The following is a 27,255-nucleotide window of genomic DNA, read 5'->3' as shown; positions in this document are numbered from 1 at the left end:
TTGGACGCTCGGCTTCAGAGATGACAGCCTCCGGTCAGACCTCGACAAACTCCTCACCTGTCTTCTCGCCCGCATATCCACCGTTCTCGATCTCCATCTTTTGGATTTCGGCATGGAACCGAGTCATGCGCTTGGCAAACTCCTTCTCCTCCTCCCACACAAAGGGGCTCTTGCTGGCGAACAGGAAGTCGATCTGCTCGAGTGTGCGGCCGGCCGTCTCGGGGAAGAAACAGTAGATGATGGGGATGTAGGCGAACATGGCGGCACCAAAGACGTAGAACGTCTGCGAAAGACAAGTCAGCAATGAACCCGATCAAGGTGGAGGACTGCACTAACTTTCTCCTGGATCCCGGCAAACATGACCGGGACCAGCAGTGACCCGGCGCCGTACCCGACGGCCCAGCCCGCAACACCAAAGGCGTTACCCTTGGCACGCAGCCAGGTCGGGAAGATCTCCGTGGGATAAATGAAAGGGATCATCAACCAGGAGGAGCTGAAGACGACGACGTAGAGGAACACCATGGCGGCGGCTCCGGTTCCGTACTGTTCGGCCTTGTCGGGGTTGTTGACGGCTCCCCGGTTGAGACCACCGCTGGAAAACGTCAGGAGGAGCCACGGCCAGGATGACGACGATTCGAATACTTACAGGGTAAAGAGGATAACACTCAGAACAACCGCTCCCCAGTAGAGGGTCCATCGGCGACCCACTCGGTCCAAGGTCAAGGCGGCAATGCCCGTTCCCAGAATCCCACAGGTCATGCACACGGCCGACAGCCAGTTGGACTTGAAATCGTCGAAGCCGGCCGTGCGATAGATGTTCCCCGAGTAGATGACAACCGCCGCAATCCCCGTGCCGTACTGCATCAGAACCTGCAGCCAGAAGGCCAGCTGGATCCGACGGCCAATGTGAATGTCCCCGGATCCGATGCCCAAAAACATTTGGAGATAGCTGGAGCTCTGCGACTCGTGTTCCATTTGCACGACGGCGACGATCTCGCGGATTTCTTTCTGCACATTCGGGTGGGCGCGGTCGCCATCTCCCCGGAGCTTGGTGATGATCTCGAACGCCTCGTCGTTGCGTCCGACCTTGACGAGCCACCGAGGCGATTCCGGAATGAGCAGGGTGCCGATGACGAGGAAGAAAATCGGAATCACTTGGCAGGCAAAGCAGAAGCGCCATCGAAAGGCGCCGCCCGCATAGTCGGTAAAGGAGGTCGCGAAGCCAATCCAGGACGACAGCGCAATGCCTCCAAAGTTGGCGAGGAAAGTCACGGCGATCATTTGGCCCCGATGTGCGGCTGGAGCCAGCTCTGCGGTCCACGAGGGAGCAATCACGATGATGAAGGCGACTCCGACCCCCGCGACCACCCGAGCACAGAGCATGTGAGCAAGATTCACGGCGCTAGCCTGCAGGATGGCCCCGACAAGGCACCAGGCGCACGCCAGCCAGATCCCCTTGATACGCCCGTAGGCGTCCGAGAAGCTCCCGGCCCAGAAGGCTCCGAAGAGCGCGCCCAAGTAATACATGGCAGCGATGCCACCTTGCAGAGAGGGCTTGATGACTTTTCCCTGCTCATCGGCGAAGCCCATCCGATGCTGCAGTGTGATGTTCGATTAGTTCACGAGACGGACTTTCTCTGGGTCCAGGGATAACAGTCATACTCCATATTCGGGGGCGACATTAACAGCGCCCATGACCCCCTGACTCATGCCCTCATAGGAAATGGCCACAGCCGAGACGACAGTGATCAACCTGAGCAGCCTAGGTCCAGGGACCGTCTTCCAGAAATGTCGATGCATCATGGTGAACCGAGTTGCAGAGGAAAAAGGGGGGGGGGGAATAGGGTACTTTTCGAATCAATATATAACATGGAGAAACCAAGACGTGGGAAGGAACCCCAGAAACTGGATAGAGAAGATCATAGCCGTATCGGGCAGATATGGGGATGTTATTAAAGGAGGCAAACCCCATGGGGAGACGTATGCGAGATACTGGGGCTGGACGGAGTATGTCATGACGGGAATCCCCCAAAGCCCAAACTATAAACCTCGGGAATCCTTTCCCTGTCTGTCTCAAATCCCGAGTTTCTTGCCACTGTTCATCTGTCGGCAACCCTCTTCTTGATCCTATAATTTGTGTGTCCTGGCTACCCTCGTCTCGATATTCCTCCTTCGAGACACCTGTCTCGCTACTACCGTTCCACTTCTCTCGACCCTAGCTTTCTCCACGGATTCCGACATGGGGAAGCTTCGCTCAAAAGATGGATGGTGAGTCTTTTCTCCGCATAATTGCTCCACACTGCACGAGCGCCGCACTTCGTCGTCTGTGCCATGATTCCGTTTGCTAAGCTCATTACAGCCTAACTTGTCGCAAGAGGCATGTCAAATGTATGTCACTGAGAGCTCAATATAGGCTGAATACCACGGCTTACCTAAAACAGGCGACCAAGTCCGGCCGGTCTGTTCGCAGTGCCAGAAAAAGAACCGGCCATGTCTTCGAGAAGATCCACCCAGTCGCATCAGGATCAAGCACTATCAACCACGAACGGCCAGGGAAGATTCCAAGGACGCTCCTGGCAATGGCCCGGAGCAGATATCCCATGTTTTGGACCAGGCAACTGCCGACCCAGTGATTGCTAATGCAGCCAGCCATGAACAAATTATCCGTCCCCCCTATGCTGAATCCTGTAATGACCAATATCCCACGGCCTTGGTGACATCGCCATACAGCACACAAACACAAACGTCGACTATCCTCCCCAAACTCGCCAACGAGTCTGTTCCCATGCCGCTGGTGACCTCGCCAGGGTCGATACATGCCGGGACGCCACTGACCCACAGGGAAGCTTACCTGGTGCATCACTTTGCAACGCACCTCGGATACTGGCTCGACTGCACTGACGCGTCCCGGCAGTTTACCCGGAAGATCCCCATCCTGGTCAAGCAATCGCCGATCCTGCTGCATGCGGTCCTTTCCTACGCGGCCCGGCACGTCGGGGATGCCGAATTGGCCGAACAGGCGCACGAGCGTTGTGTAGAGTTATTGATTCCCTCCCTGAGCTCAGAAAAGGTGGCCGACGACGATATTCTGCTATGTGCCATTGTCATCCTGCGGGTGTTTGAACAGCTGAACGGTAAGGGAAAGAGTTTCGAATCCAGTACCTAGCTAACGCCCACCTGAACAGTCATGGTAACGGGAAGCGACCAGGAGCGTCATTTAGCCGGCTGCTCGGCTCTGCTTCGAGCCTCTCAAGGACGGGAGGTGGATCCATCGACGCCAGGGTTGCGGCAGGCGGCTTTCTGGGTGTACCTGCGTCAGTGCCTGTACAATGCCTGTATCCACCAGCAGGCTCCTAACGTAGATTTGGTGAACTTGGTCCTCCTGGCCCCGCCCCAGGGCGGAGGCGACCCTCTGAGCGATCTGAGGTCGGAAACCGCCTGGGCCAACACCATGACTTGGATCTGTGCCACGGTCGTACACTTTTGCTTTGGATCGAGTTACCCTGAGCCCGCCACCAGATTACTCCGCTGGCAACAGCTCTCCGAGGCGGTTGAGAGTTGGTTGAGCAACCGACCGGATACATTCAACCCAATCTGGTACAGTGAAGCGGTCCCGGGGAGTGGAAACCCATTCCCAGAGATATGGTTCACGGCGGACTGGCATAGTATGTCTGCCCCTAGTTTCGTCTACGTTTTGTACGGTCTAGGTCTAATGTGGTTTTGTAGTTATGGCATTTGGATTTTACCATCTCGCCTGTATGCTCTTGGCCATCTACAAGCCATCGCCGAGATTTGCAGTCAGGGGACTACATAGCACAGCTCGTGAGTCTGATGTGAGTTTTGATTGTTCTCGCCATCGTGCGAATAAGTTCTTATTGACCCCATCAGATCCGAGTCATGATGCACGCTCGCGCTATTTGTGGGGCATGCAACAGCTCCCCTTCGACGGTGCCATCATTGATCACGCTCTGTCATTCCACCTTTATATGTAAGTAATGTACAAAGTCCGCGGGGGTGCAGGTGCTGACATCAATAGGGGGTCCCTTGATGACAGATCCAGCGGAAAGGGAAGGGGTCATTAGATTGCTGCGGGATATGGAAGCAACGCATGCATGGCCGACAACTTGGATAATCAATGCTCTAAAAGAAGAGTGGGCCATGACATGAAGGTTTTTCATTTATCGACACGACAAGGGAATTCATTGACCCTCACTAAACGATACTATGGCATACTTGCCATTCCGGATCCAGGCACCATCAGGCGCCTCCTCGTTTAATGCGTCAACCTTGCTCTGGGTCGGGATGCCAACGCAAACGTCGGACTTGTTCGTGCGAAGGGCCAGGATTTTGACGCCGCTCTCCTTGCCTAAGGGACCCAGAGCCGTCTCGAATGTGGTGGTGTGCGGCCACAGCCCATCCCTGGTCAGTTTGCGGTAGTTGAGGTCGCCTTTAAAGATGACCAGGTAGCTGTTCTGCAGCTCCTTGAAGAGGGCGGGTGCCTTGGTTGGCATCTCGTGGAATGAGAACGGCGTCGTCCAGAAGGGATCGCTAGTGGTCGTGATGGCGGCCGACTGGAAGAGTTTGCGCAGTCTCGGGACGAGTTGGTCGAGATGCTTGCGAACTGGGAAGCATTCCGAGGATTCAAGATGCTCAAACAGCGATGCGACGTCCGAGGGAATGACGTCGCTAACGAACCACGGGAACTCCTTGGTGTGCAGTCTGATAGAGGTCGCAATGCCGGCTTCCAAAAGATAGGCGGCATAGAGCACATCGGTGAAGAACTCGAAGCCAGCATTGTCGAGGATGATGTCGATCTGGCGTCTGGTCTGACCGGCCGTGCGCTGAAGATAGGCCCAGACATCGTCGGTGTCGTTATCGACGATGTTACGCTGGCTTTTCTGGATCGCCTCGCGGCCCTGCAGGTTTTGCAGGTCCTCCAGCGTCAGGTTAGCGAGGAGTGACAGGTCAGTCGCGTTTCCCCACAGGGCGATCTCTGTCATTTCGATAAACAGCAACTTCTGGGCCGCTTCCTTGCTCTCGTCTTGGGCGAGTCGCGTATCGGCAACGATCTGCATATAACGACTGGCGAGCTCCTCGACTGCGGCTCTCGATTTGACGAAGGTCGAGTCCTTTTGGCGCTTGAAAACATCGTAGTTTTGCCAGTGTTTTGAAGAGTTTAGCATTCTCTGGATGCTTCTAGAGGGACTCTCAGCGCAATTCCTCGATCTGATCTTGGCAGCAACAGTCGTACCTGTACATGTAGCACTCGCCAAAGAGCCAAGGACAGTTGGTCCAACTGCACTCGCCAATTGCAGCCAGCTGCTTGTTCCACTCTTGAATATCGAGCTTACCGTCATCTGGCAGGGGTCTGAAGCGCCATGAGTCTCTGTGTTTCGGTCCGTAGGCAAGAAACGTACGTACGTGAGGGGCTTATTCTGTTCGATTCCTGTCTTGATGTCCTTGAGGGCAATCTGAATCGCAATGCTCTCCGCCCTCTTCTGGCAGCCCACATCCTGCGCGCCGGCTGTTTCGCCAATGTCATCGATGACGCCCTGAATGATTTTGGCCCATCGCGTCTCAGCCGTCTGTTGGGCCATCGACCCTTTGTCTGATGTCCAGACTGCACGGACTTCTTCAGCGTTCATGGTGGCGGAAGGCATGACGATATGACTCTCAAACCTAACTTGGCAAGATTATGGCCTCAAAAGCTAGGAAGCAGCGTCGGCAGATTCGGAGGACTATTTATGTATTCTTAATGAAGACAATTCGAAGGATCATCCCTCGCCTGGTTCCCAAAACAGTAGCAGGGCTCGAGGTCCGCTACTCATCATGTATGAAAGGTTCTACGCAGATGACCTCGGCTGTCTCCCATCTAGAGGGAGTGGATAGGGTGGTCTGAGACTGACGCTTAAATGGCTCGCTTAAACGGCTCTCCGCATTTTGCAGCTTCGGGATTTGACGGTCTGTGCACCTCGTCTCGAAGATACCCGATTAGGAATTCTGGCTTGTATCTCGGCCTTGGAATCGATCGTGATGAAGGTCGTCGGTGCATCCAGAATCCTCCCTTCTCAACATATTCTCGTGCGCATGACCGCACGCTTTGCATTATGAGGGGTAGTGGGGTCTTCATTGTCCGCAAGAATCGGGTGGTTTCCAAAGGTATATGAAGCGGGCCTTCACTCTGGATACTTGTTGGAATCCAAAAATCTTGTATCTACACTTAGCAAAATGGTGACCTCAATTGAATTTGCTGAACCCAACGGCTCTGCTCACGTCAACAGTTCTCGCTGTTGTGTCGCTGATGGTACTCTGGACATCACAGTCATGGGAATGAACAGCGGTACGGCCATGGACGGCATTGATTGTGCCCTTGTTCGCTATCGTCAGGATTCTCCTGAAGCGCCTTTGCATATGGAGATCCTCAAGGTACGACAGCTCTAGTCGTCTTTCTATGACTCACCCACAGTAGAATTGACAAATCGTCTTGTACAGTACGACGAGATCCCTATCCCTCAGCACATCAAGAAACCCGTTCTCACCATGCTCCGCGAAACAAAAACTACACCCTCCCTCATGTCCCAGCTGAATGTCCAGCTGGGCAACATGTTCGGCGAGACGGTCAAGCTCTTCTGTGAGAAGCACAATGTCCCCATTAACAGCATCGATCTCATCGGCTCCCATGGTCAAACTATCTGGCTTCTCTCTATGCCCGAGGAGGGCGAGATCCGCTCCGCCCTCTGCCTTGGCGAGGGAACTGTCATCAGTGGCCTGACCGGCATCACTACAGTCACCGACTTCCGCATGGCTGAGCAAGCCGTCGGCCGCCAGGGCGCACCTCTTGTCGCTTTGATCGATGGTCTCCTCCTTCACCACCCCACCGAATGGCGCATCTGCCAGAATATTGGCGGGATCGCTAACCTCTGCGTCATCCCACCCGACAGCGAGGGTGGCGTCGACGCCATGGTCGACTGGGACTGCGGCCCAGGCAACATGTTCATCGACGCCGCGATGCGCTACTTCACCAACGGTGAGATGGAGTATGATCGCGATGGCGAGTGGGGAGCGCAGGGGACTGTCAACCAGGCCGTCGTTGACAACTTCCTCAACAACAACAAGTACTGTAATCAACTGCCTCCCAAGACGACCGGTCGTGAGACCTTTGGCGACAACGAGGCCCAGGAGATCATCGATGAGTGCTTAGCGCTGGGCATGAGCAAGTACGACACTGTCGCCACCATCACGCGTATCACCGCCCAGAACATCATCAAGCAGTACCGCACTTTCTTCCCCAAGTTCAACGTCGACATCAACAAGATCGCCGCCGTCTACATGTGCGGCGGTGGTGCCCACAACCCCAACATCATCAACTACCTCCAGGAGCAGCTGCCCAGCGTGGCGATCCTCAAGCTCGATGAGACGGGTGTTCCGTCCGATGCCAAGGAGGCCGTCTCGTTCGCGCAGCAGGCTCTCGAGGCGATTCTCGGCCGTGCCGCTCTGGTGCCCATTAACAGTGACACGTTGACGCCCAACACGATCTCGGGCAAGATTGCGCCAGGATTGCGATGGAGAGAGGTTATGGCGATGGCAGTGGAATTCGGAAAGGGTCGAACTCGACTGCCAACGGTCAAGGAGATGGTCGTGGACCGGCCCTATACCTACGGGAAGCCATAGCGGTGAAACTGTCTATTGGTTTAATATCTACTTGCATATAAAGGTTTAGCAATAGCTTCATTCCAATCTATTATCTAGCGACTTTGGACTGTTCTCTCAAGGCCTTGTTAATGAAATGCAGTGTAGCACCATTTGTGGGCGATGGGACATTGTTATATCTCCAGACTGTGTGAATAAGAGGGATACAGCTGTAAAATACGATTTAAAGTTAATACGCTTATCTCCTCAGCAGAGCGAGCAGTACGGAGTTGACTGGAACACAGCGCAACATTGAGATTAGCACCAGTGAAGACTGTCCCCCTCAGGTAAATGGCTCTGTAAAGAATGTAGGCAAGCTAACCGACAGCCATGAGGCAGAACAACCAGTGGTAATTATCCATTTGCATTGGCTTGTGTGCAGCTACGGCGTAGCTATGGTCTCCAAAGCCATTTACATGTCATGTAGTAATGGAGAATCCTCAACCTGACAATGCCAATAGAAAAGTACGAAAAAGTAAGATTCTTCTACACTACCCACTCCTATGTACTGCGCCTCCGATTGTGTGTACGAAAATATGGTTGCAACAGCAAGACCCTGCCACAGCTATCTTCGATCTGTTCTGTTCGCTATGCTTTCAAACCAGCAACCAGCTTGTCACCAATCGACTTGATACTGTCCTCGAATTCTTTCGCATTCTTTGCCTTCCACTTGGCAGTCGCTCCAGGCACGGCGTCCTTGCTAGTGAAGCCAATGAAGAGGACATCATTGGGATCGTGACCATGGTTGCCATCGAGATGCTCGTTGGGGAAGCAAAGGTCGGCCAAAGAAATGGAGGCTTCACCGGTAGAAACGCCACCGTTGGTGTCACCCCAGATTCCGTAATGCTGTGTGATGGATTCGGCGTTAGCTACGGAAACGGACACAGACATCGACTTGCAGGCTGCTGGATGGATGAGAGAGACATACCAGTTGGCCATTGCACACGACAGCCATAACACTCAATGGCTGCATGCCATGTGACTGGGGCTTGAACTTGGGAGAGTGGTCCTCGTTTCCAAACACCACATAGGGGTGGATGTTGGCGTCCAGGTCGGAGATGCCAAACTTCTTCACGTCGGACTTGAAGGCAGTCTCGCCCTGGCCGGACGGGTCGTTGGCGCACTTGCCGGCGGAGTTGTTGGCGCCGTCGCAGTCAATGTCCATATTGGTGTACCCCTTGGAGGAGGAGATGAAAATGGCACCCGGGATGTCGCCGCAGTAACTGAAAGACTTGCCTTGGCTAGCATCACCATTGGTGAACCCTTTTGCCAGTACCTTGGAACATTTTCCCTGACGGCGCAAAAAGAGATATTAGCTGGCTGGCTATAATACAAACCTTGAGATGTGTGCAGTATACCTTGTGTTTGTCGTAGATCTGTTTCAAGTTGTTGGGCAAATTATAAGCAGTGGCCCCAGTGACCAAAGCAACAGTAAGAATTTCGGAGAGACGCATCGTGCCGGATTGATTGTCAGGAAGAGCAATTGCCTTAATATCTAAGAGGTCCTGGGCTTGTTGGTTCGGCTACGTCGTAGACAGATATCGTACTCTTTATATACTCGAAATGAAGCGCCAGGGCAGTCTGATAGTTCGGCGTGGGTGTCGGGCTCCGGCTTGATCAAGTCGGATGACCAAGTGAATCCCCCTCGCACACAAGCCGGCGAATCCGGAAAATCCGGGGAAGTTGGCACAAGGATTTGGATCTACGGATACGAAGGGTAGCCATAAGGGTCCAGCCCAGTGGAACTGTAAGATCAGGCCATAGGAGGGATTCGAATCTCCCCACCGTGATAGACCCACTGATGCTGCAAGGACTATGCATGTCTCATCTGAAGACCCTGCAGTTTCAGAACTACCTCAAATCCTTGCATCAGTACATATCCTGAGATGTAACCATGAGGCCAAAACTTTACCTAATGTTTTGATCGACAGGTTGGTTGCTCTTTTGATTTTGGAATTCAGCATAATCAGTGTCTTGTGGAAGTTATGACATATATCTTCTCAAGGCTAGGTATGTAGAGTAGAGCAAGGTGAACCAGATAGGTATACTTCGGGTCATAAACCGCAATTGCATTAGCCAATGGACTTGAAATATTTGCACCCTTGACAGCTCCATAGTACGTTCGTCGCGAGTGCAACGCAGTCGTTCAATATGGTACACCATAGCCCATTTGCAAGGGGCCAAAAGCATTGTCACCCGCATAATTAGTCGCCTCGAGCCTATCCTAGCCGATTTTGTCGCGCCACCAAGCGGTATGCTGATCAAAGTCTTGTCTCTGGACCCTCAACCAAAGCAAAAAGAGCAGGCTATGCAACTAGTGGAGAAAGTCGAAACTCGAAACGGTTCTGCCTGATTCTTGGGGGCCGAAAACTCTTTCACGTGCGACGGGGAACAGTTTTCTTGCCCCTCTTGCAGACAAGCAAACATCAGTTTGGAACCGTCTCAATTACGCATCCTCTGCCATGAATTCTAAGACGGACCAAAATTCTGCCAACGGCTGGCAGCAATTTTCTTTGGATCATGATGACCAAGTAGCAGACCGTTTCTCAGAAGATTGGTCCTTGGCACTGTAGAAGGGGAAGTTACCCCGGCTGATGACCGCCAGTTCAGGGGTCTCTTGATTGGATCCACCGGCATTGCTTCAATAATCTTCAGGTGCTCAGGATCCACAGCTGTTCTCTTTGCTCAGGTCTAAGATTACAAAAGAACGCTAAAGAATCGCGCCCGTAAGAATTAAACAAGCTTCTCCCATTGATAGTCTTATTACCTTAACGGGTTGTTTGAGTGTGTTTAGGTATGGCTCAGAGAGTCTAAGCAGTAGGTGAAGGGCATAACCTTGAAACAAAGAGAAAAAAAAAGCACATGATAGTATGTATACTGTGTATGTTGGTGGTTACCCCTTCTGTAACTATTTTATCACTTCTTTGTCGTCTAAGATCTAGTACCTTCACAAACCAATTTAGGTGGCTAAATAATCTGTACTGAGGCTAGTAAGAAGTTATAATTATATAAACATGTGAACTGGCTTCCCCGACCAATTTGACTGATCTAAAACTCTATAGTAGATCTAATTACAGCATTTAGCTTAGCATGTTATTGCCCTATTTCCAAGTAGTTAACTAATAGAGAACAGCAGAGACAGATCCCAGGTTGTACATAGCCAAGAAATATAACATCAAAATTAAGATTTGTAGAACGGTGGACTGCCCTTCACCCAATAGCAATGGTAGTCGTCGGCACTGTCTAGGGTAGTACTAGGTTGGATTCAAGTTTTCTGATTACCGATCGCTGCAGCCTACTGCAACATATTACGGCGGAGTTTGGAATCAAAGTCCACATCCGCAGCATATGTATTGTCGTCAAACGAATCTCTCATCTACGTGTGAACTCCTTCTGGCTCTAAATCTAATAGAGGCAGAATCAGCTTTCTTTTGTTAGCACATTTATCATGTGCGATATCTGACTGGATGGGTTGTACGCTGATTGACAAGAAGTAAGGATAGAAAAGGAAAGCTCTTACAACTCCCAAGCTGGACACTGGGCGTGTGAAGGTCGAACTACTGTAGTAGACAATTGAAATGGAAATCCCGCAATGATTCTCTTGGAGAAGATCTGATTTCAGGCCATGATGTTTCATCCAAACCTAGCAAGCTATCTTGAACTTGCCTGGCTCGGTACAATCAATTGCCCTCCATGTATCTACGTTGTGCACTTGGTGCGAACCAAGTCGAGCATCAAAACTCAGCACTGTTGGTCATCCCAATAACAGTTTCTGATCGTCCAGATACACTCCAAGATCATCAAAGCGCAGCACAGTTGTAACTGGAGGCCTTATCGTTAAAACCCACCTCTCTGAGGTCCTTGTAACCCGGATAGTAGACCTGAAGCTCACGGCCACGGCACTTCTGTTGCCTACATATGAAACAAAAAATTAGCAGCTGCATCTGATAGGCACATTTGCCACTGGGTGAAGGAAGCTCACGAGTACAGAGTGCACCAGTTACCAGGGTCAGCTCCAGCAGCAGAGACTCCCTCATGTCGACCTGGGGGGAAAGTTTGCCATATGTTTGCTGTGGGGGAACATGTTAGGCCATTTTTCTCGCCAGTACATCATACTGGTTGAGGTAGACCTACTGCACTGTCCCCAAGGTGTGGTGTAATGGATACAAGATCCCCGAAATCCTGACTCTGAGCATAGATAAAGTCCTGCATTCCCCATTGCCTCGTCTTTTCCGTCTTCGACAGAAACAATTTCAACGGTATAGTGGCTCCCGACCACTATCTGATCAATGACCGGCCTCGCTGCGATGGAGAGAGCAAGTGAACCAAAGAGGAAGCTCTGGAAAGTAGAGCGCATCTTGTCTGATTGTACTAACGTCTCTCCTGGGAGCTATTTTCTGTCTTCCACTTATCTGTTAAAATATCTTCTGTCATTCAGGTCCGGTTAACTTGCTTCAGCATAGATTTCTATGGACTATCGCGGGCTTATAAGGAGGTCCAGTCAACTTTAGCATGCTCGCCAGCCTTTATTAAATGGGTGCCAAATGACAGCCGGTTATGCTTGGCATGACGCTAAGTGCGCTGTCCTCGCAGGGAAGGATGACACTGTATGTAGTGGCACGATTCCCAACAAACAGAAGCTCTCCAGAGTTGTTTCACTTGGTTGTCATGCTGCATGATGTTCGTGAACATGGCAATAATTGGCGATGGAAGTTGTTGAATGAAAATTGAGGAATCTACTGAATTGTATTTACTTTGCATTGTGACTGTTGTAATGGCACGGCTCAGCATCCTGGTTCTACAGCATGTAATGGCTGCGAAGCTGTTGTGACGCCTTGGCAAAGTCCAGCAAGGCCTCAGCCGATCTGGTCCGTGAGGCCCATCTGGATTACCTTTCTTATCATTGTTGGTGTCTCCCTGCAGATGAGGCATGGTGATTGCTTTGAGGTCTTGGTAGATTTCATGTAAGCCGCTCGTGGGAAGCAAGGACTTAGATGAAATCGAATATCCAAAGACCAAAAACCTCATTATGCTTCGATGAACAGAGTAAGTGGTAGCTGGTATCAGCGCTGAGAACTAAGCAGATCTGACCTGTGAGGTTTAAGCCACTTCAGCGACTCGCCATATTTGCTTGTTTCCTATGGCTAAGAAACCTTTTGACGTGGTTCAGCACAAACCAACACAGCCCTAGACCTGTTACCATCATATGATGTCTTAGTTGTAAAACCTCTCACAAACTCCCAGGTTCAGACTGTTCACTAGAATAACAAGCACTTGTCAATTTATATAATATCTATATTATTAAACTCAGTCACTAGCAACCTATTATAGTTTACAGATCTATTTTAAAGTTAGGGAGGACAAGGGTAAGTCTTGTTAATCAATGACCTACTAATGTTCCATGTACACTATGGAGTACATTTCTGTACTAGTCTTACTAGACTCCATTTATTATCAATCTTTTCCCAGTCAACAGGCTCATCTGCCCTGTCTTGTGGATCCTTTACATTGATTACCCTTCTCATTTTTACCTAAGCTTTGAAAATAGCAGCCTAGGAGGACAGTATAGAATTACTTCTCATACTTCCTTAGATATGAGGATTCTTAGAGGTTTATGACTGCCCATTAATATAGACTTAAACAGTAAGCCTACTACTTCTATTTAATAAAGGTAACTTATAGGTACATCTGTATACGCATACTCCTTGTATTGAGGAGTATGTATACAGAGCATATACTGCAGATGATGCAGATCATTCTTGTTTTCGATGACTTGGTTAGCAGGGCGCTGAAAATGGCCGTCATTGAACCGTCTGTCTGCCGCTTTCCACTGCCTGCCCCATACCGAAGTTCCACTGCCCTTTGCAGCCTAGCATGTCCATGTTAACTGATGGGCCCTGGCGACGTTTGTCGACGATGCGCCCCACTAGAAAGGTCTTTCCTGGAGCGGAAGTGCGGGAACAAGAACATAGGCACAGAAGGGCTATTACACTGTACCCAACCTGTAGTCTTCCTGGATTCATCGTGCCTTCCGCAGCCTTCGCTCGGTCATTGACTGCCCTGTGTTTCACTTCTTTAGCAGATGCAAGCCTATACTCGAGCTCCTGGACAGTATTCTGCTTCGTAGCACGACTTTTCCGCTGATTTTCACGAACATGACCTAGGCTAGGCTTAGAGAGCATCTGACCATGTTAGATTCGAAAATCTGCAAACAGTCCGAGGCATTCAACATTCCGGTATAACTATTGCAGTCGAGTTTTGTCTCAGATGGACAAAGAAAGCAACAGAATGTCTCCAAAGGTCTTCATCCCATCATGTCATTCAAAAGAGTGCCAGACAAGCGAGATACTCAGCCACATCACTGATGCAACACGTAATCTAGGCGGACGAAGACGGGGACCTATTCCCCTTGATGAAGCAAGGTAGAGCAGGAAGCCAACCCTGATATATCAGATGTGGTAAAATCAGAGAATGAATGATCAGCTGATACAAATTTTGGCAAGCTCACTTAAGGAGTGATCCTCATGGAACAGCCAATGTCTATAACGATAGTAATCGACCCAGCGGGCCACCCCTTCAAATTGAACCATGATATATTCAAGTTATCAAATCAAATAACCTGTTTTCTCTGCTAAATCTAGCTATTATGGCACGCTGCATCTGGTAGAATAGCAGTAATCTAAGCAAATGAGTTATGAAGTCAATGCAAATTAAAGTACGCTTAAACATAGTACTCTCCAGCACTTTCAGCCCAGAATGCCTCTCATCATTTAAGAAAGCCTGCTCAGCGATTCTCTGCTCCTCTGTTCATCTATGCAGTGGAATCCTGATTGAATCACTCAACTGATCTAGAGCTTGCCCATCATTTATAACAGTCTACTTCGTCTATGGTCGAAATCTTTCCCAGCCCGCATCACAACAGAGCTTTTGTAACGCCCTCCATTCATTAATATTACAGCATATGCCAACTCAGGCATCCTGTCTCTCTCTGCAGTGCTGAACAGCAGCCTGAGGATTAGTGTATAAAATCAAGAGGGTATCACTCTTTTTGTTGATGCTAAGTCTGGCTTCAATGTTTGACTGCGTATGATTTCTGTCTAGGAGATATATTCTGTTAATATAGTCTATATACCACACTCCTGATACTGTTACGAGATATCTATAATCTCTCAAGACAGAATAGTTAAGCTTCTGGGCAAATTCGTTGTCATCTAGGGAATGGTAGTAGACGAAAGTGACTGGTGATGATGAAGCTAACCACTGTTAGCTATGTCCTACACCATGTAGCGAGTCCTTAAGTAGCGGCTCAACACGGTTTACTGTCCTGAACACGATAGAGCTTCCCCTGGATTCGATGTGTGGCTGGCCAGCCTTTGCTGTGGTCATCACTGAGTGGGCTGCACAATGGCTGATTAGGTCTTTGCATTTGCCGTCCAGCCCTTGGTCTTGGCCAGCTCGCGTGTGGTGAGGGCGTATCGCTCACATATGAATTGCGACGGTTTTAGCTAATCAAATATATATTGTATCCCAAGTTGTCTATCATGACTGGTCTTCTCATAACGGTCTTCTCATTACTTATTATACTGCATCACGCTTGGCACTATTACAGCCGTGCCTCAGCCTTATTTGCTTCATGTTGGATCTCGTTAATATCCTTGCTGCTGGTCTGTAGAAGTCCAAGGCCCGCCTCATGCTGACAGGCCAATACAGCGAGGGTTGAAGACTTCCACAGGGGAACGCGACGGCTCCGGCGATTGTTGTAAATAGTCGAGATGGCGAACAAAATCGCAAGCCCCTCAGTAATAATCGGAACAACGAAGTAGCCCCAGCGGATGAATACAAATGGCTCGGTCTGATATATCTCTCCCTGTGCAGACTGGGTATTCGGACCATACCGCAGATAATCCGTCATGGCAGTCGCCATTCTGTCAAACCGGTTGCTAAGGTCCACGTCGCCCGATAGAGCAGCGGCGACACCGAAGTCGGCGTTGATAAAGTTCCCTACAACCCACTCGGTCACTATTGATGAGGACAGAAAGAAATTTTCCACGGCGGCGAGACTGGCATAGCTGATTTCAAGAGAAGGAATATGGGTATCGCCACTCGTCGACTCGTTCGTGTACAGATGCATGAGTTTCATGTCCATTAGGCTTTCTTCCCTCCTGAACGCCCAGGGATTCTTCACGCCAAAATCAACCTCCTGCCTGCTCGCAAAGGAGAAATGGCTTCCATTAGCCTTGGCTCCCATGTATTCGTAGGCCGTGAGAAAGAGAGAGCACTCTGTAATATTGACATTCTGTTGTTTAAAACCAAAGTCTGGAGTCGATCTATAGATTCCAAATCGTGTTATTTCGGGAAATGCATCCAGAAATTCACGTGATGATGAAACCGGCAGCAGCGACGACGCGTTCATATAGTATTCTGTTGCCAATTCAGTAAACAACGCGCGAGTGGCAAGGCCGACTCCTCCTGGTGTGGTCATGTTGCATCGCTGCAGGGAAATTTCATCACTTTCGCAGGTGGCAGTTTGCAATGTGTCCTGGGTGACGTTTTTGCACGTAGCCTTGAACCCAAGTGATATGTATGACCCGGTCCAGCGACAGACCCCGGGGCACATGAAAGGTTCTGTTGTGTTGACACCATACAGAGCCTGCATAATTGCGGACTGCATACCAGGATCCTGCGGGACATTCTCTAACCAAACACCATATTAGCTGTCTTCTGGTTATGTAGGGTGTTGTCAAGGCTTACCAACGCCAGCGTTTGCCAAGCCACTCTAGTACATTCCGGCTGTAATTGTGGGCATAACCGAAGGCGGCGGTGTCAGAAGGGGAGATGATCTCATGCTGCTCAATCAGAACCACCTGTTGTGTGAAGGGTGAGAAAGCAAGTCGCAAGATTGTGATGAATGCGCCGATGGTGGCAAGATTCCACTTGATAGTGGTCAGCAGTAGGATAGACCCCCACACACCGCGACTTGCTCCGTCAAATGTTTCCAAGTCAGCGAGCTTGCGAGGCCTGTTCTTGAAATGAAGCCATTTAGACTGTCCAATGAATGTGCTAACTCCGTGCATCAGCATGGCAGTGCAGGCAGTTGTCAGGATAGAAATAGTCGCGTTCAGAGAGATGGGACCGCGCCAGGCAGAGAGAGGCTTGTTGTCCATATACCAGAAGATAATAGCAATTCCAAGGAGGAGACCTAGGGCCATGAGTGAACTGATGGATTCCAGTAGCCACTCGCTGGGATAGTAGATGGGATGGCGCCTATACTCAATGGTTGTTGCACTCCTTGTCTCTGAGCCGACTTCGGATGTTTGAGAAGGCTCATATTGGTGAGCTTTCAGGTTACTACCAACTCCGGCCATGGTGATGACCTGTAACGAGGGATTTGTGACTGGGACCGCTTCTGAGCAATGTACAGCGCAGAACGTCCCGGAGGGTAGCTGATTCAAGTTCGAACTTCCCCTATATGCCTAATTTCCAGTGATGCAGGATCAAAGTTAACCTTCAGGCTCTGGGGTGTTTCTCCAAGATATTTGCCAGGGATCTGGCTCTCAACTACCTAGTCATTTAGTTAACGAACAGTTAAGCCAAGGGTCACCTACCCCCAAGTTACCCAATTGGAGTGTGCCTTTTTCTTCACTCTGGACCCAAACGCCAAGAAACTGGCTGGATGCATGTTCCTGCTTGAAGTGGGGGCAGTGCACATCCAATTGGCGGTAGGTAATTCCGAGCTTATCCTACAGGCTGTGAAGAAGAGGCAGGAAATGAGAACTGTGCTCAAGTCTTGCGGCTGAAGGCAAAATGGGGGTCAAATCCCTGTCAGTTCTCGTATTCCCCCACCCATGTTCCCGTACTCAGACGCCATAGCGTAGTCTTTTTTCTATGAGCTTTGCTGGTCGATATTCGGCCAGTCTGTCAGCAATGGTATATGTACTGCGAAACAGACTAAGACGGCTTTGACACTTTTGGGGTGGCTGATTTCACGCTCTACTGGCAGTGAGGGGGGCAGGAAATGCATCCCACAGTCTGATGCTGAATCAGGCCGCTCTTTGGGGGCGAGCAAAGTGAAGCAAGGTTCTTATGGGTAACGGTAGGTCGCCTCCCTCATTCCTATATTTCGCGTCCCCGACCTGGTTTCCTAGTGGAATGTCTTCACTGTTGACGGTTGTGGTTCAAATTTTTTCCTGGAATTGGGTGGGTACTTCAGGTGCTCAGGTCTCAGACACAAACTTACGTCTACGAAGAGGGCCAGGATCAGCGCTATACAAAGCCTCTTAAGAATGTCCTAGAGAGAAGTGTGGCTGGCTATGTTGCAGCCAGACCAAATTAACTACCCCCCGATTTGGCGTTAGGCTGGACATCCCGATGCGCTGCCACGAAGCGACGATGTCCACAAGTGGTAGCCGGGCCGTGCGTTTGTTCAATCCTAGCCCTATCATTCGATGAAGTCCATTTCATTATAGGTTGTCCCTAACTTTGTGCTCTGTGGCTATCCCCAATTCAGTATTCACCATGGATGCCAAGTAAACAGTGCTGACGGCCAACGACAAGGCGTCAGGTAGGGCGCCGTTGATTTGCTAGGTACTCCGTAATGACTCGACCTCAGCCTTGGTTACTTATTCTACAGCTGTGAATGAGGTTCGTGGTGAGAAATTTCAAGCGACTGATGCTGACACTGTGAGTATTTCAAGAGAAAGCGCCTCCGTGTCTGGATATACGAATCCCTCTTAATGGATTCACGTTTGAGGTTCGCTCTACATCATAATCGACCATGCGACCACTTCTCCACTACCTCGCAGCGTACGCCCTGTTATACTTACAGGGTGCTGGAGCATTGCCACAGAGAGTAAGCCCATCCGAAGTCTCGAGCGCCTTAACAGCTACATCCACAGGAACATCCATCAGAGAGAATAGGACATGTGACTTTGGCACCATCAACGAATTCTTCGATTACGCCAACAAGAACGGGCTAAACATCACTGTGGAGGTCCAGAACTGCCAGAATCTGTGCCTGCTCACATACGGGGTGGGCAACCCCGATCTTTCTGGGATTGGGGTAAGTTCAGTTCGCAGCGGCAAGTTATCTCCGTTATCCACCAACGTCTAGCTGATCGATTGTGCCTTCTTCTAATCCAGATGATGTATGCATATAGTATACAGACCGGGCTTACCATCCTCATCGGTCCTGTATACCGTATCTTCTATCTCACTTTAGCGCCAGCGAGCGCCTTCATCCAAGACTTCAAAGACGTTCAAACGAATTTCTTCTCCTCGAATGCCTTCTTTGTCTGTTCCTCCGCTCTAGCTACGATTGCAAACCTGTCACTGAACCCACCCACCTTTGAGATTGCTGAGATGCAGGCCTTGGCATTCCTGCAAGTGAACAGCATCCTTGTGACCTTCTTCTGCCTGGTCATCGCGCAACCACGGTCGCGCTGGGGCGCGCGAGTGCTGCTTTATTTTGTAGTGTTCGTCCTCGTTATTGTTGCCCTAGGCCAGAGCCACCTGGGCAGTGACAGTAGGGCAGACTGGAGGCTTGCCTCCGATGGCTGCGCGCACAGCTCAAACGACTACAGCGTCATCAAGCCTGTCCCATATCCGTCATGGGCTGTTGCTATCTTTGCTGTCGCTGGTACCGTTGGATTCTGGTTAGAGTCTCTGAAGAAGAGATTTCAGGCAGACAAATTACACAAGTCGCTGTTCAGGATTTTAATGGTGCTTTGGGTCTTACTGATTGGACTCCTGACTGCAGGCATGGTTCTCGGCCTGACAATGATGTGGCGACAACGAAGGCATCTGCGAAGCCTGGCGCGAGACGAATTTGAAGACGATCAGTGGGGGTTCGGGCAGATTGCTGCTTTGACAATCTGGGTGCCGGTTTTGGTTGAATTACTCTATATCCTCAATGGTGAGGAGCTCCTCATACTTGGTGGTTTCGGTCTAGCTGACATGTGCACGTGGTTACAGACTTGGCGCAACGGAAGTCAAAAGGATGGAGTGACATAAATCAGACCATCAGCGTGTTCTTCTCCCCGAAAGCTGTGCAGCAGGAGATGACTCCACCAAGCTCATGTTTGGAAGCCGAAATCAAGGGACAGGACAAAAGTGGAAGGGTGGCCGAGGTTGCTAGTAGCTGAGTATGTTATAGGATTCTAATTTATAGGCTCTGTACAAACAAGTAGCGGGAAAGACCTCACTAACGGAGGTGTAAGAGGGTTGATCTTCCAGGAATGGCTCATTTGACTGCTTACTATATAACGTTATGACAAGAAGTGGTGTGGAGGTATAGCTATACCCTACCACGACCATCCTAACCATTACTAGCTAAAATATAGACTCCACCATAACTCTAATCTTTCTTGGCGGATCTCCTCCGTACCTACGCCGAGATCAAGTTAGATAGGCTTATTGGTTCTGAGCCTTTAGGCCACGTACCCCCAATGGGTTATCCATATTCATGCGGACTGGATCAGGGTCAAGCCCTCTGCAGCCCAAACTGCGGACTGGGTTATGGATTTGCGGGTTGGGTCAGCCAATGTGGGTGTCTCCGGCCAATAAGGAAAGCTGGAGTCGATTTATACGGTCTAAAAGTGGTTAAACGTGTTATCGTGCTAGTTCTAGCGCTCAAGGATCTCGCGTCTGATCACTTTGGTTGATCTCCTTTGAGAGTTATGCACTTGGTTCGTTGACTCGTATCTCTCCTGCTCAGACCAGGCGAGTACATGATGACCGAGCCTGGCAATTGAGCAGAATGCAGCCACTGCAACTGGCCATTGGTGAGCTAGCCAGCATGATCTTGGCTCGGATAGAAAATGCTTAACCAGTCATAGGACCCCTGCCAGTGTGATTCTACCGATGTCTCATGAGCACGTGGGCACCCCAGGTCACGGCGCCACCCAGGTATGACTGGATCGGACAGCTTTGATGAAAAAAACATTCATAAACACTACCATAAGACTGCATCAGTGGGCTGATAAGCGGGATTAAGCAATAAGACGGACTTAGAAGTTTAATGTATACAACATTACAGAGGAGAACGTCTTTTGTGGCACAAAGACCCTGTTACGACGGTCATTCCGGCCATCAAAGCTGCGCGGAGGAATCTGCAATGGCATTGGCTCAAGGTCTAGATTGCTGGCAAGATGGATGCAGAATTTATTACCTTTCTAACTGACCCTTTCAACATTGGTCTACGGGTCGCGCGTAGCACTGAGGGGCGTAGATCGAATATACACCCAGATCAGATTGAACAAACTGTCGAAGGACAAGTCATTGGATGTGTTCGAAGAGAACTACCATTCTCGAATGCATTGGCAATCCTTCGATCAGTTGAATTTCGATACACTTTTTAGTAATGCAAAGGACTGTGTGATGCATAAGGTCCTTTGCTCATTATTTCTCCATGTTTGGGATAATGACCAAACGCAAGGCAGAGAATGATTCTGAAACCCATCAAGATGCGTCTTCATCTGGCTGCTCCTCATTGTCATCCTCAGAATCGTCCTCAGATTCACTCTCACTACTTTGGGCTGCTTTGTCTTCAAGCACTTGGTCATTAGCTGCTTTCTCGGCCTGCGATGTTTCAACCCATGATTCGACACCCGCTACAGCATCCTCTGGTGAATCTCGATACCGCAGCAAATATCCCTGAACCTCAGCAGGAGAAAAGGTACCGGGCGGAATCTTCCCCGCAAATACTTTGGCGACATCTTGGAGATCAATCGCTGTAGACCCGTCTTTTTCCGATAGGCCACCCTGAGTGGAAGAGGCGGCAACCTGTGCACTGCCCACTTCAGACGGTGTGTAGACCTGGAAGATATTCCGAAACATGGTCGCACAGAGATCTCGACTGGCGAGCTGAAACTCGAGCTTGTAGTCGACCCGGCCAGGTCGAATGAGCGCCGGATCTAGGTGCTCATGGTGATTCGTCGTCATAATCAGCACCCGGCCCTCCTGAGCCGCGACGCCGTCGATGATATTCAACAAGGCCGAGAGCGAGATCCCGTTCTTCCCCTTTCGGCGCCGTGCAGCTGGCTTGCGACGACCAGTTACTTCATTGGCGTCGATATCTTCCAGCAGCACCAGACACCGTCTCGGAAGCGTCAGAAACAACTGCGTCAAGGCATCCTCCGTAAGCTGCTGCGAGTTCAGGTTGACCATGTACACATTCAAGCCGAGAAACCCTGCTGCGGCGAACGCGAGACTGGACTTCCCCGTGCCAGGCGGCCCATAAAACAGGTATCCCCGCCGATAGGGAATGCCACGGTCGCTGTACCAGCGCATCGTACTGGGGTGCAGATAGTGCTGAATGTCTTCGAGAAACGCGTGCTTGACTGCCTCGTCCAGAATGACTGTGGACAGTGGTCGAGCAGGACGCGAAGTCAACCTTTTCCAAGCCAACTCGCCATCGTAAATCGACTTCATGGCGCGGTAGATCACTGTCCTCCCCTTCTCCTTTTGCGAGAACGCCACCCGAGCATCCTGCATCAACTCTTTCAGAATGGCTGGATCCCATCCCAAACAAGAGACCCGCAGCTTCTCTGTGCGCGTGTACACTGTTTGCCGATTTTCCTCTACCTCCCGCGTGAGCGCCAGAAACCGACCGCGATATCGGAACCAGTGTGTTCCCGCCGAGGGAGTCCAGAGCAAGGGACGGGTATTCGCCAGGGAGGCCTTGTATTCTGCATCCGCGTGGACCTCCAGTTCGTCCTCCTCGGCCGCATCATTGTCCTTGTTGGTGTCTTCGCCGAAGAAACCCCCCTGGCCGCTCGTCAGCGACGTTAAAGCCAGCAAGCGGTTTTTGTTTGCGTCGAGTTTTTGCTTCATAAGCCAGTAGAGGAGATAATTGTAGGCCTCATCATAGGAGTGGACCTCGATGCTGGAGCAGAGGAGATGCAGTGGGAGGTCGGCATATTCGTCCAGGAGTCTCTTAGCTACCCAGGATCCCACGGCAAGGGAAGAGAGATAGAAAACCTTTTCGACTGTGCCGTTCATGGTGGATGCTGCTGTTGACATGGCACGGATTCTAGGTGCTCACTCATGTAAATATCCTGGGCAGTGCTGCCTTAGGATCCACGCCGCAGGCTGAGATTCTGGCCAATAGAGGGCAGATGGCTGCCTAGCTGCAGATCCAGGCCAAGTGTGACTCTCTCAGCTGTGGAGCTGGAGATTTAATCTTATTACAGGAAGTTAATTAGTTAGTTGGTTAATTCAAAGGTAATGGTTTGTCCTCTTCAGGTCCGTTCGATTTCCCTACCCCTCAGTGTGGGCAAAAGATCGAGACTATCTGCATGAGTCGTTGATACCAACACAGAGCAAGCCCTATTCCAATGAACCCAACCACTTTATTCTTCTGAAGTTGTGATGTGACTCTATTTAGGTTTAATGTATGGATTAGTGCTCTATAATGTTTACAAGCCATTACAATCCTCAGTCTACGTATCTGATGCAGCCAGACGCGAGACCGAAGCCGTAACAAACATGTAGATCCCCTTGCTGAAAGGCGAAACATAGCAGCACGAAAACTTGCTCACTGAGTAATCCATAGCCTGTAGGCAATAAGATCGATCATTCTTTTTTTTTTTTTTTTTTGGTTGCATTTCCTTTGCTAGAACTCCAAAAGGCCTCTGAATCCGACGGTTGGATCAATTCTTCGATCAACTTCGTTCTGCACTGGTGCAGCGGAGTCATCTTGAAGCAGCCTCACGGTCGCGTTTATACACACCAACCCCTTTCTATTAGAGACAATGGCAATATTTCCTCTATCATGATGCTGAAGCCAAGATATTAACACTTTTACAGAACATTATACACCAATCACGACTTCCGGCTCCCGCCTCTCAAGCTCCATCGGCCCATCACTCACACTAATCTGCACTGTCTTCATGATGCGTCCCCCTGAAGCAGCGGGGATGGTCCGATCAGGCATCCGCTCCCAGCTACGATCGTATTCTGTCTCCGACCGCCGCAACCGACGCGACCTGCTCTCAGACGACGTATGACTTCGCAGCTTCGAGTTCGGCGGTGATATCTCGTCCGTGTAGGCGATGCCGTACTCGTCGACATAGACGGCCAGCACGGGCTTCATGAACGAGGCCACGAGGCAAACAACGCTCATGGCAAGGTAGAGTTCTGCGGTGATGCTGGCGAACGCGCCATAGAGGGTTGGGTTATCTGAATCTAGCTGGACCTTGATGTAGTAGAGATGCGTAGCGGACAGGGGAATGAGTCTGCTCTCGTCAGCGGGGTCGTGGAACACAGAGGGGTGCTTACATGGTTCGACAACTGAGGGTGCCGAAGACGACAATCTTCTGTAGTGTGGAGATCTTGATGCTGTATATCGCTCGGGCGGAGTAGAGAATGAGGAGGACTTCGATGATGACATCAATAGCGGTGATTGCCTGCCATCTTTGGAACTGCTTCTGTCAGCATGGCTCGATTTGGATAACGTTGACATACCAAACCGCTGCATTGTGCGTCGATATCGAGCCATGGTCGTTGGCTACATCGGACTGCTACCAATATCACCGACAGTATAACCCAGATACCTCCTCCGACTAGAAGACCTCGGATGACAGCATGGAGTTTCTGCTTGAAAAGGGTCATGTAGAAGACGGTGGTGGTTATCTTCGACAGGCCGAGGGTGACAATGAAGAGAATATCGGAGGCGTATCCCATCTGTGGATATCAGTATGAAGGAAACACCCGGTCGCTGTAACGTACCTTGAGCATTCTCTCCTCTGTTGCGGAGAGCACCTCTTCGGTTGCTCCCCAGCCGTAGTGAGCCTGCGCCAATACCAGAGACGTCTGCGATAGTGCAACAACCTGCTCCAAATTAGGGGATTTTTTTTTTTATCTTTTTTATTTTTGAAAAAACTTCAGCGTCCTACCACTACAGCCATAAACCCGTAGTCATCTTTCTGGATGACCCGCCTTTTGCACAAGGAAAACGTCCGAGCGGCCAGGGATGAAAGTACCAGGACCAAGCAAAAGCCGGTGATCACCACAACCAGCCCTCCATGGTTATCCTTTCGGTCCACTGTTGGAGGGCGACTAACACCCGACGGGAGAGCCGTGGCAGTCATCATGACCGGCGTCGACATCGATATACGCGGGTCATGGGGAAGAGCGACATTGTCGAGAGAATGAGAAACTGCTCATATAAGCCAAGCAGGCGAGATGGCCGGGATATATGGCCGGAGAGGGCGAAGTCAGCAAGAGTATCACAGATTTTAAACGCCAGGGATCAGCCTCTTGATTTGGAAAGAGAACGCTGGTTGGAATGAGGACCCGGCATGATGAGAAACGGCCGTCATTGGCGAAGAGCGCCTGCTGATGCATTAGTTGCATGATGACGATGATGACGATGCTCGACAACAGGGGTCAAGACGAGTCTTCTGACCATTGATGCAAAGGAGGATGAAAAGAATGCTGACGGTTGGGATCGGGGGTTATGCTTATTATCGCACCACGTCAGACTGCTGAAGAGCAACAGACACGAGCACGCCCATGCCTCTGTGTAACCCCGCCTCGCTTGTTTTGTTTGTTCTGGTCACCGTGGCTCCCCCTTGCTTCATCCTACATTTCCCCTCTTTTCTCCCTCTCGATATTTGCGCATGTCGACTTGCGTCCCTTCGCATTCGATCATCCAGCAATGGCATCGATACACGATACCTCTACGATGACGACGGGAACCAAGGCGCCGGAGATGGCCTCCCTTCAGATGGAAGCAGGACACCACGCGTCCACAGACGCCAAACATTCGGGGACGGTATATGATGATCATGATATGCAGCGCATGGGAAAGGTCCAGGAGCTAAAGGTGACTAGTGGTAGACGGTGATATGATATGTTCTGACACCAACAGAGAAACCTCCGCCCTTTGGCGGCATTGAGCTTCGCGTCGGTCCTTCAGGCAACATGGGAGTTTATTCTCATGTGAGTGCACTCGGTCCTTGCCAGCAACCGACCAGTACTAAGTGATCTAGATCCAACACGCAGGGGCTAGAAAATGGCGGGCTCGCAGGGATGGTGTGGTCGTATCTGTGGACGTTTGTCGGGTTCGGCTTTATCATTGCATCGTTGTCGGAGATGGCTTCCATGTACGTTCATCGTTTCCATGGTTGAAGTGAGATCAAGAAACTGCTGACCAGAAAGGGCCCCGACCTCTGGCGGACAATACCACTGGGTGTCCGAGTTTGCTTCGCCGCGATATCAGAAATTCCTGAGCTACCTCACTGGCTGGATGTCCGTTCTAGCATGGCAGGCCGGCTCTGCATCGGGCTCTTTCCTGACCGGTACAATTATCCAAGGGCTCATCAGTGTTCGCTATCCCGACTACCAACCGGAACGGTGGCAAGGAACCTTGTTCGTTTTTGCCATGATTGTGGTCATCTACGTGTTCAACGTCTACGCCGCGGACATGATGCCGTTGTTCAATAACCTGCTGATGATCCTGCATATCCTGTCCTGGACCGTCGTCGTGATTGTACTGTGGGCCATGGCTCCGCACCAATCCGCCAAGGCCGTGTTCACAGAGTGGACGAACGGTGGAGGCTGGTCTAGTATCGGGCTGAGCGCCTTGATCGGGCAGATTTCTGCCATCTATGCTTCGCTGAGTATGTTGATGACACGTTGCGAATTGCGCTAACCCTGGCAGGCTCCGATGCGACAGCACACATGTCTGAAGAAGTCAAAGACGCAGGACGCTACGTCCCGATAGCGATTGCGTGGGGATATTTTAGCAACGGGGTGATGGCCATTGTGGTGGTCATTTCCTTCCTTTTTGCCATTCCCTCCGTCGAAGACGCACTGGATGACGCCACCGGATTCCCGTTCATCTACGTGTTCAAGAACGCCACGTCGGTCGCGGGGGTCAATGGGCTGACGGCAATTATCCTCATTCCCGTCATCTTCAGCAACATCCTCTTCAATGCTTCCACATCCCGGCAGACCTTCGCCTTTGCCCGAGATAAAGGACTGCCCTTCGCCCGCTGGATCGCCAAAGTCGACCCCAGACGCAAAATACCGGTGAATGCGATCGCTCTATCGTGCATAATCAGCTGCCTCCTCTCTCTCATCAACATCGGCTCGCTAACCGCCTTCAACGCCATCATTTCTCTGAATGTAGCAGCTCTCATGTACACCTACATCATCTCCATTAGCTGTATTATCTACCGCAAGATCTGGCATCCGGATACCCTGCCCCCGCGGCGGTGGGACCTAGGCCGATGGGGGTTGACCGTTAATATCGTCGGTTTGCTGTACTGCATGTTCGCACTGTTCTGGGCGTTGTGGCCGAGTGAGACCCCAGTCACAGTGGACAATTTTAACTGGAGCGTGGTAATCTTTGGGGTTGTGTTCGTCCTCAGTTTGGTCATGTATGCCGTCAAGGGACGGAGGGAGTACCATGGGCCAGTGGTGATCGTCCGGAGAGATTAGCCCTCATATAACAAGTTATCGAGCGTTAGCGAGCGTTCCCGAGTAGCGACGAATTCCCTGTCCAGCTAAGCGCCAAGGCACGCCAAGAATTCCGCAGCTGTACAGCCCAGTGATCGACGCATC

General features: G+C 50.7%; 11 protein-coding genes across 11 annotated transcripts; 4 read left to right on the top strand and 7 right to left on the bottom strand.

Moving 5' to 3' along the window:
- Nucleotides 1-34: 34 nt before the first annotated feature.
- AFUA_4G01340 (putative MFS monosaccharide transporter) lies at nt 35-1,803 on the bottom strand (the record flags this gene model as incomplete). The annotated part of the gene is made up of 4 exons (XM_741231.1): nt 35-283; nt 337-592; nt 647-1,596; nt 1,663-1,803. The coding sequence occupies 4 exons, from the start codon at nt 1,801-1,803 to the stop codon at nt 35-37; spliced, it is 1,596 nt and encodes a 531-aa protein (XP_746324.1).
- A 356-nt stretch (nt 1,804-2,159) lies between these two features.
- On the top strand, nt 2,160-4,167 carry AFUA_4G01322 (Zn(II)2Cys6 transcription factor; the record flags this gene model as incomplete). Its single annotated transcript, XM_077804505.1, has 7 exons — nt 2,160-2,268; nt 2,360-2,388; nt 2,442-3,134; nt 3,186-3,665; nt 3,727-3,833; nt 3,889-3,988; nt 4,037-4,167. Exons 1-7 carry the CDS (start codon nt 2,240-2,242, stop codon nt 4,165-4,167), a joined length of 1,569 nt encoding a protein of 522 aa, XP_077660653.1. The 5' UTR covers nt 2,160-2,239.
- Nucleotides 4,168-4,199: 32 nt separating this feature from the next.
- On the bottom strand, nt 4,200-5,874 carry AFUA_4G01310 (damage-control phosphatase ARMT1 family protein; the record flags this gene model as incomplete). The annotated part of the gene is made up of 3 exons (XM_741234.2): nt 5,422-5,874; nt 5,252-5,368; nt 4,200-5,196 (listed from the first exon to the last, which is right to left on the bottom strand). Exons 1-3 carry the CDS (start codon nt 5,658-5,660, stop codon nt 4,200-4,202), a joined length of 1,353 nt encoding a protein of 450 aa, XP_746327.1. The 5' UTR covers nt 5,661-5,874.
- A 354-nt stretch (nt 5,875-6,228) lies between these two features.
- AFUA_4G01300 (UPF0075 family protein) lies at nt 6,229-7,758 on the top strand (the record flags this gene model as incomplete). Its single annotated transcript, XM_741235.2, has 2 exons — nt 6,229-6,426; nt 6,493-7,758. The coding sequence occupies 2 exons, from the start codon at nt 6,229-6,231 to the stop codon at nt 7,669-7,671; spliced, it is 1,377 nt and encodes a 458-aa protein (XP_746328.1). The 3' UTR covers nt 7,672-7,758.
- Nucleotides 7,759-7,915: 157 nt separating this feature from the next.
- On the bottom strand, nt 7,916-10,669 carry csnB (glycosyl hydrolase family 75 chitosanase csnB). Its single transcript, XM_741236.2, has 4 exons — nt 9,602-10,669; nt 9,048-9,540; nt 8,618-8,980; nt 7,916-8,535 (listed from the first exon to the last, which is right to left on the bottom strand). Exons 2-4 carry the CDS (start codon nt 9,141-9,143, stop codon nt 8,278-8,280), a joined length of 717 nt encoding a protein of 238 aa, XP_746329.1. The 5' UTR covers nt 9,144-9,540; nt 9,602-10,669; the 3' UTR covers nt 7,916-8,277.
- A 354-nt stretch (nt 10,670-11,023) lies between these two features.
- Nucleotides 11,024-12,219, bottom strand: AFUA_4G01285 (uncharacterized protein). Its single transcript, XM_077804504.1, has 3 exons — nt 11,824-12,219; nt 11,672-11,759; nt 11,024-11,601 (listed from the first exon to the last, which is right to left on the bottom strand). Exons 1-3 carry the CDS (start codon nt 11,899-11,901, stop codon nt 11,444-11,446), a joined length of 324 nt encoding a protein of 107 aa, XP_077660652.1. The 5' UTR covers nt 11,902-12,219; the 3' UTR covers nt 11,024-11,443.
- Nucleotides 12,220-15,292: 3,073 nt separating this feature from the next.
- On the bottom strand, nt 15,293-17,054 carry AFUA_4G01280 (DUF3176 domain-containing protein; the record flags this gene model as incomplete). Its single annotated transcript, XM_741237.1, has 2 exons — nt 15,293-16,383; nt 16,445-17,054. 2 exons carry the CDS (start codon nt 17,052-17,054, stop codon nt 15,293-15,295), a joined length of 1,701 nt encoding a protein of 566 aa, XP_746330.1.
- Nucleotides 17,055-18,310: 1,256 nt separating this feature from the next.
- AFUA_4G01270 (uncharacterized protein) lies at nt 18,311-19,854 on the top strand. The gene is made up of 3 exons (XM_077804503.1): nt 18,311-18,748; nt 18,829-19,600; nt 19,660-19,854. Exons 1-3 carry the CDS (start codon nt 18,464-18,466, stop codon nt 19,827-19,829), a joined length of 1,227 nt encoding a protein of 408 aa, XP_077660651.1. The 5' UTR covers nt 18,311-18,463; the 3' UTR covers nt 19,830-19,854.
- Nucleotides 19,855-21,144: 1,290 nt separating this feature from the next.
- Nucleotides 21,145-22,838, bottom strand: bcs1 (BCS1 and AAA domain-containing protein; the record flags this gene model as incomplete). The annotated part of the gene is made up of 1 exon (XM_741239.2): nt 21,145-22,838. Exon 1 carries the CDS (start codon nt 22,705-22,707, stop codon nt 21,145-21,147), a length of 1,563 nt encoding a protein of 520 aa, XP_746332.1. The 5' UTR covers nt 22,708-22,838.
- An 80-nt stretch (nt 22,839-22,918) lies between these two features.
- On the bottom strand, nt 22,919-25,020 carry AFUA_4G01242 (uncharacterized protein). Its single transcript, XM_741240.3, has 5 exons — nt 24,582-25,020; nt 24,415-24,516; nt 24,151-24,369; nt 23,965-24,107; nt 22,919-23,921 (listed from the first exon to the last, which is right to left on the bottom strand). Exons 1-5 carry the CDS (start codon nt 24,792-24,794, stop codon nt 23,498-23,500), a joined length of 1,101 nt encoding a protein of 366 aa, XP_746333.2. The 5' UTR covers nt 24,795-25,020; the 3' UTR covers nt 22,919-23,497.
- A 352-nt stretch (nt 25,021-25,372) lies between these two features.
- Nucleotides 25,373-27,132, top strand: AFUA_4G01230 (putative GABA permease; the record flags this gene model as incomplete). Its single annotated transcript, XM_741242.2, has 5 exons — nt 25,373-25,513; nt 25,559-25,629; nt 25,680-25,793; nt 25,849-26,309; nt 26,351-27,132. The coding sequence occupies 5 exons, from the start codon at nt 25,373-25,375 to the stop codon at nt 27,130-27,132; spliced, it is 1,569 nt and encodes a 522-aa protein (XP_746335.2).
- Between the last annotated feature and the right edge of the window lie 123 nt (nt 27,133-27,255).

The sequence above is a fragment of the Aspergillus fumigatus genome, chromosome 4 (genome assembly GCF_000002655.1).
Source record: "Aspergillus fumigatus Af293 chromosome 4, whole genome shotgun sequence".
Classification (NCBI taxonomy): domain Eukaryota; kingdom Fungi; phylum Ascomycota; class Eurotiomycetes; order Eurotiales; family Aspergillaceae; genus Aspergillus; species Aspergillus fumigatus.
The sequence above is the reverse complement of the archived record's forward strand: the minus strand, read 5'-3'. Positions and strand labels throughout refer to the sequence as shown.